This window comes from Tyto alba, unplaced genomic scaffold (assembly GCF_018691265.1).
Source record: "Tyto alba isolate M040663 unplaced genomic scaffold, T.alba_DEE_v4.0 Super-Scaffold_14, whole genome shotgun sequence".
Lineage (NCBI taxonomy): Eukaryota > Metazoa > Chordata > Aves > Strigiformes > Tytonidae > Tyto > Tyto alba.
Genome location: NW_024881276.1, coordinates 13,882,944 through 13,901,056, shown reverse-complemented (window position 1 = coordinate 13,901,056; position 18,113 = coordinate 13,882,944). Strand labels below are relative to the sequence as shown.

Genomic DNA, 18,113 nt, shown 5'->3' with positions numbered 1-18,113 from the left:
CAAATTTCTTCAATTCAAATGCCAGATAACGTTCTGGCTGTTCAGTGGATTTAAATATAGGCAGTCAGGTTATTGGAATCTTCCTTTAGATTGTAGTGTCTTACCTTTTCATTTAAAATTAACTATGGAACTTAAGTATAATTTTAATGTGACTAGATATGTAGACAGATACTCATTCTCCTTGCAAACCTGACAATCTTACAAGTTAAATCTTTCTCCTTCCAGCACACCATATGGTCAAAAAAAATACCCTGGAAGAATAAGAATATGTATTGTACAGCATTAGTCATTAGTGATCCTGCACAGCACCTTAACTTCCAGAGCTGTTGAGGAAAGAATCAAGTATAGCCAGTGATTTAGATGATAATTGGCTGTAGGCATTTTTCTTCTTGAAAGTATGTGACTTGACATTCATGTTTTCTTGGTATTGTTCTAGTTACTGTTCTTCAGTCATCGTCTTGGTTTGTCAGTGTTAGCTACTTGTCTTCTTTATATGTTATTTAATTATTTATTAATTAAAAAGCTCTTTTTATCATGATAAAGTAACTGAAACAGGCTCAGACAAGATGACAAAACTTAAAGAAAGACAGTGATTGATGGCAGAATAGATCCACAGTAATAGCATAAATAAAATACAGATGTTTGAAGGTGCAAATTTCAATGAGAAAGCAAGAAAGATCAGCCCAAAAACATAATGTCCAAGAGACAATGAGTGAACAAATATGGACCTAAAAGGAGAAAAGCAAAAAAATTAAAACATGTCAAGCAATAATTAAAGGCAAGGAAGGAATTAAAAGCTTAAAGATATTTGGAAAAGTAATTATATCAAGAAATGTCACACAAGAAAGAAACCGAAAACTTGCTTTGAATCCGGTGTGGATCATTTGACAAAGATGAAAGTTAATGGATTAGAGAGCTGGGGATAGTTGAGAAATTACCTTTTATTTTTACAATTGCTATTGGTACTGATTATGTGAAGTGCTCTTGTTCTTCAGGTCTTTCACAAGATCAATAATACCAGGGGGTTTGGTAATTTTTTTTTTTTTTTTTAATGCTTCTTGAAAGATCTATACATTAGTTGGCTGCTTCTTGCAGTATCCCTCTGAGAATAGGTAAGTGTCCTATCTCATAGATCAGCAAAGCAATAAAGCCTCTGTCCTTCGCATGTCTTTGGGTAGATAGTCCCTTTGAAATCAATGGGACCTGACTGAATCAAGGAAGTAGGATTTAATTTTAAGCGTCTTCAGATAAGCCATAGTATAAGGCAGTGAAGAAATATGGAGAACTCTGGCAAGCCTCTGTATTACAATATTTTGCCAGAGCATTACTTCCTATCAGAAGGAGAAAGGGGGAAGGGAAAAGGGACTGCATCACTGCTGGTGGGTGGTGGTTCTTGTTTCATTTCCAGCTGTCACTGTCCTTTGCTCACAGTTTCACTAACTGAACCTGTAACTTGGTAGTTCTTTTGGGTGACATCCCACTGCAGCAGTTGGGACACACTTTTATGTCAGAAATGGACATGTTCAAGTGAATTACAGAATACTGATGAAATATGAACCTAGAGTAGTAGGAAAAAGCCCAAGCTTTTAAAAGTTTTTTTTAAAATGACCTATTAGAAAGGTGTCTGCATGTGGTGAATTCCTCACAGAAGTAGCTTCTATGTCCTGCAGTTTTAGATTTTATTTGACATGTGCTACACTTACTAATCTTGATCTTTGTTTTGTCTTGGAAAGATAAAAACAATGGGTAGAATGTTGGGTCAAGACTATTTTGAGGTTCTTTTTTCAGTAGGTAGCTAGAGAATGGGCCAATTTGAGGTTTTGAAAACATCTGTAATAATGCAGCTATCAAAATGGCTATTCTATAGACCTATGCTGAGCTTGTGCTCTTTTAAGAAATGTAAAAGAGAAATGAATCTGTCTCTGTCTAGAAAAGTTCAAAGCTAAGAGTGAAAGAAAACTGCTTTTGCGAAAATACCACAGATAGAGCAAAAATGTCAGAACCCATGAATAGCTTGTGATCACAGCAATCTAAGAAAGCAGGCTGAAGAACATGCAAGTCCTTGCTATGGTTTCATCAGAGCTTCTGCCGAATGAATAGGGAAGTAGGGAAAAAAATAGTGCAGCTCTTGCACTGCTGCAGATTGCTGATTTACAGAACTGCTAACTGATGACCTGTCACATACCTGGCTTTTCAAGAAAACATGCTGTTCTCTCCCTTGCTGTTATGGACAAAATTGGATGTGACCTCTGGTTTGTGTGCTACATGTACTTTATTTTCTCTGCTTAGCAAAAGTAAGCTCAGAACCCCTCCTGTGCTCTTCCTGAGAGATTCTTCTGCAGTATGGGCTTATCCCTCTTCTCATTAAATAAAGGCCATTGTAAGTTAAGGACCAGTGGATCCTCAGACCTGATAGGGGTTTTTGCAGTGCATGTAGCGGTCATGATGAGAATGGCTTTTTACAAGCTGCTGCCCCCGTGTCAACACAGAGCAGTTAGGTAGGAAAACAGAGACCTTCTGGAGGGAGGAAGATGCTTTCTGTACTTCTGTATTCCCCTGTAAGATCTAGTGACTGAGATGAGTGAACTTTCAGACATGCTACCACTTCTTGGATTTTGGTAATTTGTCACCTTAATTCTCTGATCCTCATCAGGAACACTTCTGTGTTCCCACATTCTTACTTGGGTTTCATTACATCCCATTCCTTTTCTCCCAAGGTAAAAATAAAACAATTTTTAAGCCTAAGCAGACCCCTGTGCAAGTGTTCATACATTTTCCCTTAGTTAATCCCATTTTTCTCTTAAGAATCAAGTTTGGCCTTTTCTGGTGAAAAGTAACATCATTTAAATACTACTAGGAGTGTTTTTTTCCAGTAACAATTCTGCCTGTTTCTGGGAATGTTAAAGATGCTAAGTTGACAGTATGTTTTAAATACAAGGGGGAAGACAGTGTTCATTTAACACTTCCTACTGGCATCCAATAAATTATTTAAAAATTCTGGAAAAATATTTTTATTCTTGATGAGCTTTCTCAGCTTTTCACTCCTCATACAGCACTGTTGTCATCCTTGCAGTAATCAGTCTTTTATATGCTTCCCCCTTTTAGTTGCTTTAAAAGAAGCAAAGCTGTACTTATTTCTTGTTCTTCTGGCCAAAGATCTGTAAGAAGAAATTTCTGTAGGTCTAAAAGTTCAAAGATGCATTACTTAAATAATACATTCAGCACATGTTTCTAGTCCAACAGGTAAGTTGTACAGCCAGTCTGCTCTAATTCCTATGTAGTGGAAGATACATAATGCTCATGGCTAGACTCCTTCCCACCAATTCTTTAATGTGATTGTCATGTCTTTATTAGAGAAGAATTACTTCTGTGCTAATAATGCAGATGACTCAGCCTTAGTTATGTGACTGTTTTGCTCCTCCTGTCACAACAAGTTAAATAAAAAGCATTGCAAGAAATGTGTGGTGAAGTTGGAAATGTAAACCAAAGGCAGCAAGAAGGGACTGTGCTTTGAAGTGTCTGATTAGCAAGAGGCATCCTCTGTGCTGTAGAGAAGCATAAGAAGGTTGTTTGCTTTTTATTTACACATATTTTTATGAAATGCAATTGGAAATTACTGTAATGGTGATGCATGTATGAGATGTACGTATGTAGGTGGGACCTTGAAATCTCCGACTTTGTCTTTAGGAGGGTCTGGGATTCCATCTATATCCTAAAGAGAAAACTAAAGACAGTGCTAAAACCAGATTGGGTCAACACCTAACCAATCTCATTGGCTTTTCCCATTGCTGTTTTTCACAAGAGCTGGAAACAAATTTGCCTGTCCACATCTTCACAAGCCTGTTTCTGTCAGGGAGCAGCAGGAGCGGGCTGCCCTGCAAGGCGGGGAGAGCCAGGAGCCGTGGGAGGCAGCAGGGCAGACAAGAACAGGGACCTCACCCACAGGACACCATCCCACAGCAGACAAAAGAAGTGACCAAGGCAGGTCTGGTGATGGTGACCAGGGTCAGCCAAGGGTCCAGTGATAGCCAGCAAAGGACTTGCTGAGGCAGGTCCAAGGATAATCCAGGATCAGGAGGAGGCCAGGAGGCTAGGAGGCCAGGAACAGGCTTACCTACAGCTTAGCTCAGGCAAGGACTGAGGATGAGGACCTGAGCTGACAGGGAGCTCCTGGGCCTGGGGGCAGAGGGCACCTGAGGTAAACTTCAAATTTAGTAGGGTGCTACCAGCCCAAGGGCTTTTGGAGTCTGTGATGGCTCTTCAGTAGGAGTAAGAAAGTACAGGTGGTGCAATACTCTGCAGTCTTTTCCTCCCCACAAACCAGGCAGCTCTGAACGAGCTCCCTGTATTCTGGTGTCTCTGCCTCTTTCAAACACAGCATAACATGGTGGAAAAGATCCCTTTCTTCTGAATTCATGGGGAGTTGAAAGACGTTTAATTTTTATTGTCTGCTCTGTAATGCAAATGTTGTTCCGGTTATAATAGTCTCTGGCCATACAATGCTATAGTTAAATCTATATAAAACTTGCCATTCGTGTCCATTAATTTTCAGCCATTGTCCATGTTTTTCATGCATGTGGTCTGCCAGAGTGAGAGTATAGGCCAGAAAACATGTTCTAGTATATGAAACTCTCTATATTCTGTAGATGAAAACAGTGATAAGAGGTAATACATTTATATCATAATTGCATATCCATAAGGAAGGTTAAAACTACAGCTCTAATGTTCACTTCACTGCAGGATTATTTATTCTAATGGGACTCACGTAAATCATTATTTCAAGATTGTAATCTCTTTACTTCCATACTACTTAGTCACACAGCCCAGCCTTTCATAATGTTACAAGTATTTAGTGCTAGTTACTGGTGTTACATAAATAATGAACGGTGTTTGTGTGTAGTTTTATGTTTCCTGACAATCTGTTCTCTTTAATGTACACCTATTTTCAGTGAATATCAAGTATCTTTACCCTTACGCTTTCCCTGAACTGATTTCAGGGTTATCATTTCACCCAAATATGCAACAGCCATATGAGCAATCACCTGCAGTGGTGCTGTGTGTTGCCATCACAAGTGCAGCTGGGTTGCAGGGGCTGAGTTTTGAGACTTGAGTCTGTTTCAGTTAGTGCTTTAACCAACACCAACACAACAGTGGAGCTGACTGTCCAATGGTTTGGTCAGGTCTGTCTCTTTCTGTGATACCCAGCTTTATCTTTATATATATAGTAGCATTTGGTGCTATTTTGGAAAATCAGATACTATTAGACTGTGTTTGACAAAGCGGTATTCAGATGAAAGCAGCACACAGCAACTCATTATCATTTCTGCAGATGGAAAGCAGCCATAGCTTTGTTTTAAACGTTGAGAAGGACTACAGGGCACAGAAATGTTGAAAAAATTGTTACAAAATGGCTATTACTAAAATACTTGGTTTAAGTAGTCCATGATTTCATATCTCTTCTGTACAACTCAGGCAGCATTATCAGTCTTTTTAAATGAGAATTTTCTGTAATCATTTGCCCTTGCATGCCAGTTGTCTGCATTTCAGGTTTTGATTGCTTGCATCTAGGTGGTTTCTATGTAGTATTGTGTGAAACAGCTGACACTCTTACATAGCTGGAGACGAGGAAGAGGAACGATATATGTGAAGATAGAGTTTGGTTCCAAGCTGTGTAACATGGCCTGTTTTGATTTTTGTTTTCCCTCATCAGGACAGTTGCAAAGACTTATCCTCAGTCTCCTAAAAATGCCAAACAGTATCCAGCTTCTCCTGTGAAGCATCGTGCCACTTCCAATCTCAACCAGGAAACTCCTAAAAAGAAAGCAGACAAGGAGAAAGAAAATGTCAGTCATCAAAAATCCCCGGGAGCACGCACTGATGAGGCAGGCCAGGTGGTTTCTGAGAAGCATGTGCCTTCTGCTGGAAAGACTGACAACAGTGAAGGTGAGTCTTACTGCAAGAATATATTGCAAGATATCATGAGTCTGTGAGGCTTTTAAACAGTGATGACCTGTTCTTCTCATAAAGCTGCTCAGTCATGGGCTTATGAGAATGTGTAAAGGTACATACTGGAACTGGTAAATGTATAGCTTTCACCAGGGTTACCCATGTGTAAAAAACACTTGTTAATGGGGACGTGAAGATGCTGAAATCCAGGGATGCCCTTACCTATTCCATATTCTATCTGCTGAAAATGCTGAGGTATGCTTTTGAAAAGCAAAGCGGTCATACCAGTGTGAACCAGGGCCATTTCACCCTCTGTGTGAGTGTGGAAGTGCTGGGCACTCTTTATTCCTTGCGTAACTTGACACCCTTGGTTGTCTTCTCCTAGGGAAGATCACAGCAGGAACAACTGATGCAGAAGAAGCTTCAAAAATTCTAGCTGAAAAAAGGCGACAGGCCCGCCTGCAAAAAGAACAAGAAGAAAGGGAGAGACAAGAAAGAGAAGAACGGGAGAGGTATCTCTATTGATTTGTGAAAGTTATTACCTAATAATTTAGCCCGTATCATTGAAGATGCTTGAAACTGTGGTAGTTTTAGAATCAAGGTGGGACCTTACATGTAAGTGTTAATTTCTTTCAGCTCAGACTCATAATTCATTAGTGTTTTTTGTGGTCTTTATGATTAGTGAAGTTAGAAAATAATGATTTGGCCTCTTTAAGAAGCCTGAATAAACTGTTACTCATCCACTGCAACGTGGACATACCTGAAGTATTTTATGTTGTAAAAAAATATTTGAGGCAGTTTTACATGAGTTAGTTCATGTAAAAGAAACAGTATTGCAGTGGTAGTATATGCCTTAAATGTTAAGGCTTGTACTGTTCAAGACATTAACCTGAAGTTCATCTTCCTGACCAACTCCGTAGGCAGTTGTGGGCTTTAAGAGTGTGTGTATAATGAAGGTTGCCACGTCTAAGCAGTGAAATTGTGGTTGTGTGTTGAAGGTTGCCATGTCTAAGTAGTGAAATTCTGACTGTTCTGGGAGCAAGCTTTTAGCTTGTTTTCCACATGGGATGCTGGTTACAAGTGTCAACAAACCATGCCCTTCCTTCAAGCTCCCAGTAGTAAATCACTAACTCTGCATGTCTAAATTCAACTTTGTCTCTTCTTATTGATAACGCGTTCAGGACAGGGGGTGGAGATCACCAGCCAGTTTGGCCCAATGGAAATATTTCCTTAATCCCTGATATGCAAGGCTAAGAATGATCACTTGTCAAAGAAGCTCTTGCATGTAGTGATAAAGGACCATGATGTCCTTGAGTGGGCCAGGAAACAACAGGTGGAATTTAGACCCAGTGTTTAGAGCGTACCACTGTGTTTTGTGGGATTTGTTTTCTGCCACTCATCCAATCTGTTTATCTTCAGCTGAAATGAAGGAAGAAAGTACTTGCTTGCTTATAGATACCATAATTCTGGGTGTGAAGTGCAGGGAAAGAGGATGTTTTTATTATTGAAAATTTTATTATGGAAGCTCTAATTGAAATTAGAATGGAAATGTTTTCTTTTTCTTTGATCACATCTGTTTTTTCAAGGGAAATTATAATTTCTCTGAAATATTTTAGGTAGTGAAAATAAGACTGGAATGAAAGTTTGATAGCAACCTGAATTCTGAGCATGTGCTTAACTGGATTGCTGGATCTTGGCATTTTTTCATGAAAATGTGCACTGATGCATATATTAATCAGTTACTGCTGATAGCATTCCATACATACAATAGGATTCATGCTAAACAAGATGAAACCTTCTAAACATACTGTCGCATTTTTTGCAGACTTGAAAGAGAAGAACAGAAAAGAAAGGCAGAAGAAGAAAGACTTCGTCTAGAGGAAGAGGCTCGTAAGAAGGAAGAGGAAAGAAAACGTGAAGAAGCAGCAGCTAGAAAAAAGGCGGAAGAAGAAGCCAGGAGAAGAGCTGAGGAAGAACAAATGCTAAAGGAAAAGCAAGAAAAAGAGCTCCAGGCCAAACTTGAGAAACAGGTACCATCTCAAACACAGATGTGAAACTTTATATACATATACATATATATGTACACATATTTATATATACATATAAACAAACACTTTATAGTATTTGGTAATCTGCCTGATGTAAATAATGGCCCTATCATCTTTTATACATTTTGATTAGAGGGAAGAAGCAGAAATCAAAGCTCGTGAGGCAGCTGAACAACTTCGTCTTGAAAGGGAACAAATCATGCAGCAAATAGAGCAAGAAAGACTGGAGCGGAAGAAGGTAGATAATTGCATCGCAACAGAATGATTTCATTTTTTGTTTAAATACATAACCCAGGAAGTACCCAACAGTATCTAGAAGTAATAATCTGGAGGGATTGCAGATGGATATTTACACCTAATTTAGTATTTGCTCCTTGCATGTTAGGGGAACATGGACATCAAAATTTGTACCAAAGTGTAATTGCCTAAGGCAGATGGGTTTCTACTAGGCGCTGAACAAACACAGAATTAGCCTCTACCCACAGAGTTAAATGCCTGAGACAAACAAGGAATGGCATGCCAAGGCAAATGTCGATTGCAGCCCAACCCAGGACATCACAGAGTATTGAGGGACATGAGTGACTTTGTTTTAGAACTTACTCAACAAAAGCTCCGTGTCATTAATTGAGAAAGTTAATGTGATTAACAAACAGGTTTTCTCCTTCCTGGCTTGTTTCTGGGTGCATTATGCAGAGGCAGCAGGGCTGTCTGGCCACTACCGTGTGAGGAAAAGGCTGGAACTGCATAAATTAGCTTTATCTAAAGCTCTGTGGCAGGAAAGAGAGAACAACTGCAGAGCCACAGAACCTCTGTCTGGTTATAAAAGGTAGTCTCTCCATATATGTTATTCCAATATGTTAATTTTGACTTTACCACTGAGCTGGAGGCATGTTGCATTTGCAGATTAGAATACCAAACCAAAGTGTCTTCAAATATGAAATAGTTTCCTTTCACGGTAGTGCAAAGAGACAAGGTTTGTTGGAAGGGTTTTTTTTTTTAATGAACAGATAATGGAATAAAAGAAAAGTATTTTAGGGTAATGCCTTACATGTTTACAGCAAGAATAACTTTAGGTATTTTATTTTACTTTTCCATTCCAAAAAGTCTAATTGTTTTTAACGGAACTATTTGGACATAGTTGGAAAAGCAACTAGATGAAAATAATAGTTTTCTCTTGGTTTTAAATAAGTGTCTTGTTCCAAAGCTGAGCACAACTCATAACTGAAAACACCTGGTATTAAAATGTTTCTCTCTAAATTGCATCTACTGAGAAAGTCATGTTTTGTGAGATCTTGACATGCAAAAGCTAGCTCCCAGGTGTTTTCTACCTTTTCTTTATTTTTGTGTATTCTCCCTTTTTAAAGATAGACAGGGATGAGGTTGTGACAGTAGAGAAAAGGTTTTTTTTTCTTTTTGTCTTTTTTTCTCCTTTATCAGTCTCATGTGTTAAATATTCTTTCTGCCTTCTCATTCTCCAATTTATTTTGGTTTCTAGAGAATAGATGAAATAATGAAGAGAACAAGGAGAAGCGAAACACCAGAAATAAAGGTATGAAACAGTGTGTGGTTGCAGGGTTGTTTTATCTTGTTTTATTACCTATCTATGAAAATTAAACTCTAGAGTAGTTCCATGTTAGTAGGTATATTTAGGTGCACTCTACACCCAAATTTTAGTTGCATTTCAAACTGAGAATGACTGTTGCTGTGTCACAGTTGTTGCTGTACCACTGCTGCAGACTCACAGCTTTATGCAAGTGTTGCAAACTTACCTCCCTCGCTATCTAGCAAGGTAGCAAGAGCATTTCTGGATGCTGGGGCTGTAATGTTCACTGCTGTGATGTATCCTCTCCTGCTTTGTACCAGCCAGTAAATTAGTTACTGAGCGTTCTGTGTTAAGCCTGCCAGGAATGTAGGAACGAGAACTGGGCAGTTGTGTCCCGCTGGGAAGTGACAGAGAGTCAAGCTTTCACTTCTAAGTTTTCTAATAAAGAAACTGTTTCTTCAGTTACTTTCAGAAAATGTTTTCCTTTTGAAGTAAAAACGTAAAATAAAATCCTATGCCTAACTAAAAAGGAAAAAAGAAAAAAAAAAATCCTTTCTTGCTGTCAATGACCTTTGACCACCCTGTGGCCCTGGGCCATCTCACAAGTTTTGAGTCCAATCAGTTCCATGAAAATTAGTTTTTTGTCTAATACAGTCGACTTGTTACTTGATTACAGAAGGAAGAGCCAAAACTGGAGGTACCATCAACTTTGAATGTGGAAAAGCAACCAAAGGCCCTTGTTCTCAACCAGCCAGGTAAAAATTGCTGTATTTTCCTGACCTCTTTTTACAGTTAGTTCTCTTCAGAGTTTGTAATCTCAGGCAGAGCACTGTGTATTATCACAGGTCCTTTGCTTTCATCTCATAAAGAACAGCTACCTTTTCATCAGTGACAAAAGTTAGAAACTGGAGACTTAGCTTTGTTTTTCCTCTTAAGCAGAAAGAGAAGAAAGTTTCTCCTCCATTTTAGTACCTGACATAGCATTTTTGTAAATACGAAGTTCCAATCTACCAGTAAGTTTGGTTGCTGCAATCTATCTTTGAATTTCGTAGGTAGAATATCTTTGCACACAATCAAGCTTGCAAGCTTTTTATAGAATGCTATAAAAATGCTATTACTCTAAAATGCTCTAAATTGCTATTACTCTAAATCTGACATTTAATTTGATTTTACCAAAAAAGCATATATATTTAAAGAATTATTAAATAAAATATACGTATCTGGCATTTATCTATATTTTGTTTACTTTCCCATGCTAAAGCTTTTAGTACATGACATAAAAGATAAAACATTCTCTTCCTTTCTCCTTAAATTTAAAAGATGTAGCTTAAAGAGCAATTTTAGAATGGAAAAGAAGATTGACAATATAGTATGATGAGTCATAGATGAGAATAACTCCTACTACATTTTCAGTCTTCCTATTTACTCGATCTATAACTTAAAAACATTCGTGATCTTTTTTTTTTTTTTTTTTTTTTAAATATTTAAATAAAGAAGTTGCTAATGTCATGATTTCTAACCTTCTTTTGTAGAAATCAATGGATTGGCAACCTGCCTGAAAAATAAAAGTTTAGAAAGTGCTGCCTCTGTAATTCCTTCCCAAGATATAGTTGCTAATGGACTGAAGTCAGTTCCGGGACTTATTCAGCTGGAAGCTGTTGATGGGAAATCTAACAGCATGGAAGATTCAACAGATGAGGTTCAGTCCATGGATGTGAGGTACAGACCTTATCTACTGATAGAAATTGTGGAATTCATATTAGACACACGCAAAGTTTTCTATTTCATTTGTTAATACTTTCTGCTTTACTTCTCCCCTACTCCACAGTGGGGCAGTCAGGTGTCTACTATGGTGTACTCCACTCCTGTCAAGATGAAAATTGGTTGTTTCAGATAAGACCCAACAGAACCTCATCTCACTCTCACATATTTGGTGGGAGGGGTGGGGGGGAGAGCTCTGAAATTCTTCTACAGTCTGTACTTAGGGATTCTATTCAAGTTTTCCCAAATGTTTCCGATAGTTCTGTGAAAGTAGCTACTGTAGATATTGTCACATCACCACTTTTTATTTGTGTCAAGCCTGCATAGCTATCATGCATGAGCTTTTCTCCCTCCATACAAACAGAATAAAGAAAACAGTTAATGTAGAATTTTAAGTACTTAACTCTAACAAATGTATGGAAATCAGTAAATAACGTAGTGTGTGTTAAATACTGATGGATTTTGATGGAAGGACTATGCAGGAAAGAAGGAATTTGATAATTTAAGGCTGCTATGAGAAAGCTAGCTCTGAATTTTAAATATGGAATTTCTATACAGTGCTTCCTTAATCAGCAAGCTAACTTAACCTCTCATACTGTTTTAGTATTTCCAGTAAATCTGCATAAATACATAAGAAATGTCCCACTAGAACAGACCAGAAGTCCATCTAGCCCATTATTTGGTCTCGGAGAGTATCAATAAGAAAAACTAGTTAGGGGGAACACCTGAACTTTCTGAAATCCAAGACCACGCAGAAGTGTTACATTAGGGATGTTAGAGGGCACAACTCTGCCTTGCCCTTTGAAACATCCACTGATGGGCCCATGAGTTTATCCAACTCCTTTTTCAACCTGCTGATAATGTTTGCATCCAGGACCTCACCTGGCTGTAAGTGCCACAGTACAGTCTCACTAGGTAAATCACATTCTTTTGATATGTGTTCAACCCAATCTCTTAAGAGTGTCATTGGGCACCCCCTGAGTTTTGTGTTGCAAGATTTGATGCACAACAGTTTTGCCCTCAACTTACCCACTCTTCCTTCATGGTTTTAGAAATCTTTGTGAAATCATTCCTCTGCCTTCTCTTCTCCAAACTGAAATGCACTACCCTTATTAGTCTTGGCAAATCATCAGCTGGTAGTAGCACTTCTTAAATTAAATTCTAGGATTTTTAATGTCTGAAATATATCATAAGGTTGTAAGTAATAACTTTTTATTTAAGTGGTGAAGTTTGAGTGCTTTAGTTAGGTGTTTGCAGGGTCTGGACAATAATTGCCAAGATGCCATAAACATTTAAGTAAGGGAATGGTGTGGGGACTAAATAATGAGATGTCAGTAAACTATCAGAAATGTGTTTTCAGGAGATGAGTGTTCACATCACGCAGCTACCACAAACCTTAGTCTTTAAGGAATATGGATTAGATATGACCTTCTACCCTAAACGGGGTAACCACTTTTTGTTTGGACTGGGACATATTCTAGGTAAAGGCTTGCTGTACCTGGCTTTAACATTAGTACTTTCTGGACAGGCAGGAAACGAATTTGGTTGTTGCCTAATGAAAAGTTACACATCTCTTATTCTGCATCTTCCTTTCATTTATCTTTTGTATAGCCCAGTTTCAAAAGAAGAACTTATCTCTATCCCCGAATATTCACCCATGAACGAACTCATGCCCAGTGTTTCTTTGGACCAAAATGGGACAAGTAATGCCAAGGCTCTTGAAGATCTCTTGGATTTCACAGGCCAAGCTACATACTCCAAGATGTCCAGTGATACCATTAGCCTAGATGACTGTAACAAAAACTTGATTGAGGGATTTAACAGTCCAGGACAGGAAAATACACTTAATTCTATCTGTTGACAACCTTGCTTTTCAGCAGAACAGATAAAGGTACAGTATTGTGATAAACATCTTGGATATGATAAATTGCTGTGATTACTTATGAGCTTTCCAGAAAAATATAGCAGTTGTAAACAGCATATGTGGAGAGAGGAAGAAAGCTGGTCTCCTAGGTATTTAAATTCAGCATAATCTTTCATATTTGCAGCTCTTTGTGACGTCGTGTGCAAACTCAGTGTATCATAGCAACTGAAAGTATCTCGTAAATGGAAAGATTTCCTCTGTGCAGTCAGAATATAGAGAGAACAGTTGGGTTTTTCTTCATTTATATAATACCTTTCCTGTAAGTGTTCAGAGCTTGCATGAAGAAAACATGTGGGGCCAGCCTAGATAATGGTAGTTATTGTTGCGGCTTACGCTGCTGCTGCTGCTGCAAATACTTGCAGCACGGTGTAGGATCACTCATCCTAGAAAGCCTGCATAGTAAAAAAAGCATAGTACGCTTCAGTGACAGTTTCAAAGTACAATGCCACAGTCAATTTTTTTGAAAGAGTGTATTCTAAATTATAAAACAGAGGTCGTCTAACTTGCATATCTGACTTGATATCCTTCTCTCTCTTTTTTAATTGACAGAGGTAGCAATTTGTGGAGGATGTATATCCCTGTGATGCTACTGGCAGCAAAATTTGAGCTTGTCACTTGAAAAAGCTTCTGCAGTCCTTGAACACTGGATTTCAAATAATCAGAGCAGAATATAACTTTGTCTTCCCAGGGAATATGTTGAATAACTGGCTGCTTTGGGTAGAAACTAATGATCTAGAGCCTTGATGGTTTCAAGGAAGACTGAGTGTGGATTAGAATTTGAGATTTAGCTGCTAATAAAGCACTTATTTCTTCTTTTAATTTAAAATTCATCGCAACACTTCACTGTGATTTTTACTTGTGCATTTTATTTTGAAATAATTCTTTCTTAAGCTTTATCATACATCCCTTTAGACATCTTTTTCTTGTAAATAATTATGAGGTTTGCCCACAGTGCACTGAAATGATGTACTTTAGTTTTGTGCCTATCTTTTTTTGTCTTTAATAAGGCATTATCGGCAACTTCTATGCAGGTGTATAATTCAACACTATAGGTGAAGAGGCTTGAAAAATATACAACTGCTGGAATCAAAAGAGCCTTCTTACTGACTGTGGAGTGTGGGAGCTATCCCGTTACAGTTATGTTGACACTTTTAGTCACTAGTGGCACTTACTGCTTAATATTAATTAGTCTGGGAGCAACTATCAACTATGTGTTTAAAAACAGACTTGTGTAACACCTGTAAACACAGTAGGCAAAATGCCTACTGTAATCCTTTAATAGATATAGTATAGCTGTAGTAGATCCAAATGAGTGGTCGGGGGGGTGAGATAACATGTTAATTTTTGAAGATGCAGACACTTGATTGATACCAGCAGGCTTTCTATCACGTGGAGAAGTATTTTGTCTTCCTGTAGGCTCAACAAAACAAGATTTAGTCAGCAGCAAACCAATATGCGAATGTTGCAGCAGAAATACAAAGGCTGAGACACACATGGGGAACACTGCTAGCCCCCTTAACATTCTGTAAGCATCTGTATGGAAAAACTCACATCAAGATGTATAATGGCTAGACATTCTGTGCCATACAGTGTTAACTTTATTTCTGTTGATGAACTATGATAACTTTATGCTAGATTATGTGCTGCTTTGAGGATGCTTTTGTCCAGTTCCTTATAAGAATAAATTATAAATACAAATCTCTTTGGACACAAACACAAAAGAAGTGGAAACTTGGGGGTGGTGGGGTATCTTTTGCCTTTTTTTTTTTCCCCCACACACGTAAGGGAGTTCACAGTTGAGCTCAGTCGTAGCCCCATTCTTGTGCTATTTAAGGCAGCAACGGGAAAGTAACCAATGGCATTACGTGCGATGTATAAAGAAGTCATACCTACAACAATCCAGCTCTATTTATGTTAGTGAACTTCAGAGAAATACTTTCTTTTGACTGTGCTGTAAGCTGTAGCATGGTACTGTGTCTTCCAGATTAGTCCTTCATCTATTTCCTAAATAATAAACAAACAAGCCCAGTTTGTTTTGCCGTGATACATTGTGTTTGGCAAATGTCACTTTTTATTATGGTGCCATTGTATAACCTGTAGATTTCTGTATTTGCATGACCTGTATAGCATGTATAAAGGTGAAATACATTTTCATTTATGAACCTAACTTGTTTCTTAGCTCTTTTTTTACTCCCAGCAAAAATATGACTCATTTAAATATACATGTATGTTAATTTGTGCTGAGGTGTTTTCTGAAGGAGGGTGTAATACTGCATGAAGGAGTGGTTGTCAGAGCCTGAAAATATTTCACCATTGTTTCCTTTGCCATATGCTGATTTGCCTTCTGAGGTCTTGCCAATACACAGAGGAAATGCAGACTGGTGGCAGAAGAGCCTTAAGGTGAGGGCCTCTGAGCTGTGGCATCCAGGGTGCTAGTGATGACGGTCCACAAGCCAGTTTGAAGCTCCAGCTTCTGCTCCCTGGAGTTTTACTTGGCAAAGAAAACAAGGAAAAGAAACCCTGGGAGCCATGGCCAAAAGACTGTTTAGTGTGCAAGAGCTGTTCTGTAAGGGTACCCGTAACATAAATGCTGAATTTCTCTTCAAGCTACGTGCATGTACTGCTGCTTAGAAAGAGGCCAGCCTGGAACTGCTCTTAGTTTTCTAGTGAAACGCTGTGGGGAAATGTTCTACAATTACTTTTTTATTATTATTTTTTAAATCATAACTTCAGACAAAATTAAAAATGAGATCATCCACTTTTATTATGAAGTATATTCATACTTTCCATGGTGACAGTTCAACTCACCCTTAACTCTTGAATCATTCATGTTATTTGGCCACTTAATTATTTACTAGGATTAAAGGAAGTGTGATAAGTTCAGTATTCACAAAGAAAGATATTGTGTATTTTCCTTTATATTTGTTTTCAAATGTAACTACAAATTTGGCTGAATATCTGGAGCAAGTACTGTTAGCTGAGGGGTTAAATCGCTTCTAGTTTTTTCTTTTGATGCTGTAACTGCATACCAATATCATACCAGTGTTTGCTGCTGTGATTCAAGTCTGTGCAATGAGCTTTACTTTTAATTTGTCAGTGGTCTTGAAACTGTGGTGAAGGATCACTAGTGATTCACACCAGTCCTTGGTAGAGCTTTTCTGCTATAACGTACTTGAAAATCAGACTGAAAGAAGAAGCAAGAAAAAGAGTAGAGCAGTGATCCTTGAATGGATTTTTATAAACGGATGAATGGATTTTTTTTTTTCAGATTACTTTTATAAAAGTGATTGTACATACAAAGAAGAAACGGACACTGCTACTGTCCTTTCTCAGATTTATTTTCAATAACCAGTTGTAACTATTAGTAAGTTTCTAATACATAAATGAAGAATACCTGTGAGGTAATTGGGCATCACCGTAGCTCTCTGATTAGGTTCATAACTTTCTGTGGTGTTGCCCTGGTAAACGACAGCCAAAGCTTGTCTCAGGCCCCAGCAAAGACCCTGAGCAGACCTCTTAGCTCCCCAGTGAGTTAATTTCAAAATAAAATGGCATCAGTGAGGGGTGGATCTGGAGCCCCAGGCTGCATTTTCATCTAGTGATGAAAGGCTGGAAGCAGGGGAAAATCCATCCCCTCTCCTGTAACTGTACAGATTATACGTGTGGAGAGAGCTACACAAATAGCACAGACTGCTGCTGTGGCGGGTGGGGTGGGGGTCTTCCCTCTGCCACCTCTCATCCAGAGAGCAGCACCTTGTCCCGCTTCCCACCCCACCACGCTCCCAGCCTCGCCACCGCCTACAGCTCGGGCACCTCTGCCAGCACCCGGCTTGTGTTCGGGCAGCGGCAGTGTGGCACTGCAGCTCTTAATGCTCCACTGCCCCATGTGCCCGAGGTAGCGCCATGGCCTTCGGCCTCGGTCACGGCTGCTCAGAGAAGCCCAGGGTCCCAAGACACCTCTGGGGATTCAGCGCTGCAAGGCAGCCTGGAAACCCAAGTACAAGATATCCTTCCTGTCAAGGTTTTAACCTGTGGTCCCTTCCCCATATTTAATATTCAACAGCTGAAGACAATTTACTCTGTGAGGTCTGTTTCTTGTTTGCGCTAAGCCACGGCCTGTATCCTGCACAAGAAGGAGACTGCCCTGGAAGTGGCACAAATTAATTGGTGGGGATATATGGTTCCTTCTCCTGCTTTAGCAACCTGAGAGGCTTCCTCCTTACTCCTCCCCTCTCCCTCCCTATACAAGGACAACGTAGAGACTGGAAAACTCTCTTCATTTGCTTTCATTTTAGAACAGTGTTGTTCAAGCTGTTGGTTGCCTCCACAAACAACATGGAGAGTGGTTGTTCACTTATGGTGCCTCTGGGTATGTGTGCACAAATATACGTAAATGGCAGTTACCTGACACTTGGGGATGTTGGTTTTCAGTATCACTATTACATTCTGAAAAATGTGTTACTGTTGTCCTGGGTTTGAGTGAGTTGCGGGTTTTTTTTCTTTGGTATCAAGGAAGGGGGCTACAGGGCTGGCCCCCTGTGAGAAGCTTCTTGAAGCTCCCCCAGCTCCAAGTCGGCCCCACCTCTGCACCAAGGCCAAGACAATCAGCTGCGCCTCTGAGATAACGTATTTAAGAAGGGACGTGGTGACGGGCAGTGGGACTTGCGAGGAGGAGTTGCTGCAGCTGCGTGAACACCAAGGTCAGTGGAGAAACGGAGGAAGAAAGGAGGGGGGAGGTGTGCTGGAGCAGAGACCCCCCTGTATCCTGTGGTGAGATGGCAGGGTGGCCCCCCCTGCCACCCATGGTGATCTACGGTGGAGCAGACTGATTTATGGCCTGGGAGGGGCCTTTGACGGATGATCAAGGTGACTATGCCTGAAGAAGTCTGGG

At 39.3% G+C, this 18,113-nt stretch overlaps 1 protein-coding gene across 10 annotated transcripts in view; it reads left to right on the top strand.

Moving 5' to 3' along the window:
* MAP7D2 (MAP7 domain containing 2) overlaps nt 1–15,389 on the top strand; it is an 84,611-nt gene extending 69,222 nt beyond the window's left edge. For all 10 annotated transcript variants that reach the window (XM_033010061.2, XM_033010066.2, XM_042788760.1 and 7 more), the window contains 9 exons: nt 5,711–5,943; nt 6,332–6,458; nt 7,772–7,976; nt 8,128–8,232; nt 9,490–9,543; nt 10,214–10,292; nt 11,070–11,256; nt 12,910–13,189; nt 13,772–15,389. In XM_033010061.2, the coding sequence (XP_032865952.2) occupies nt 5,711–5,943; nt 6,332–6,458; nt 7,772–7,976; nt 8,128–8,232; nt 9,490–9,543; nt 10,214–10,292; nt 11,070–11,256; nt 12,910–13,159 (1,240 nt within the window). In that variant the 3' untranslated portion in view covers nt 13,160–13,189; nt 13,772–15,389. The remainder of the gene's footprint in view (nt 1–5,710; nt 5,944–6,331; nt 6,459–7,771; nt 7,977–8,127; nt 8,233–9,489; nt 9,544–10,213; nt 10,293–11,069; nt 11,257–12,909; nt 13,190–13,771) is intronic.
* The last annotated feature ends 2,724 nt before the right edge of the window (nt 15,390–18,113 follow it).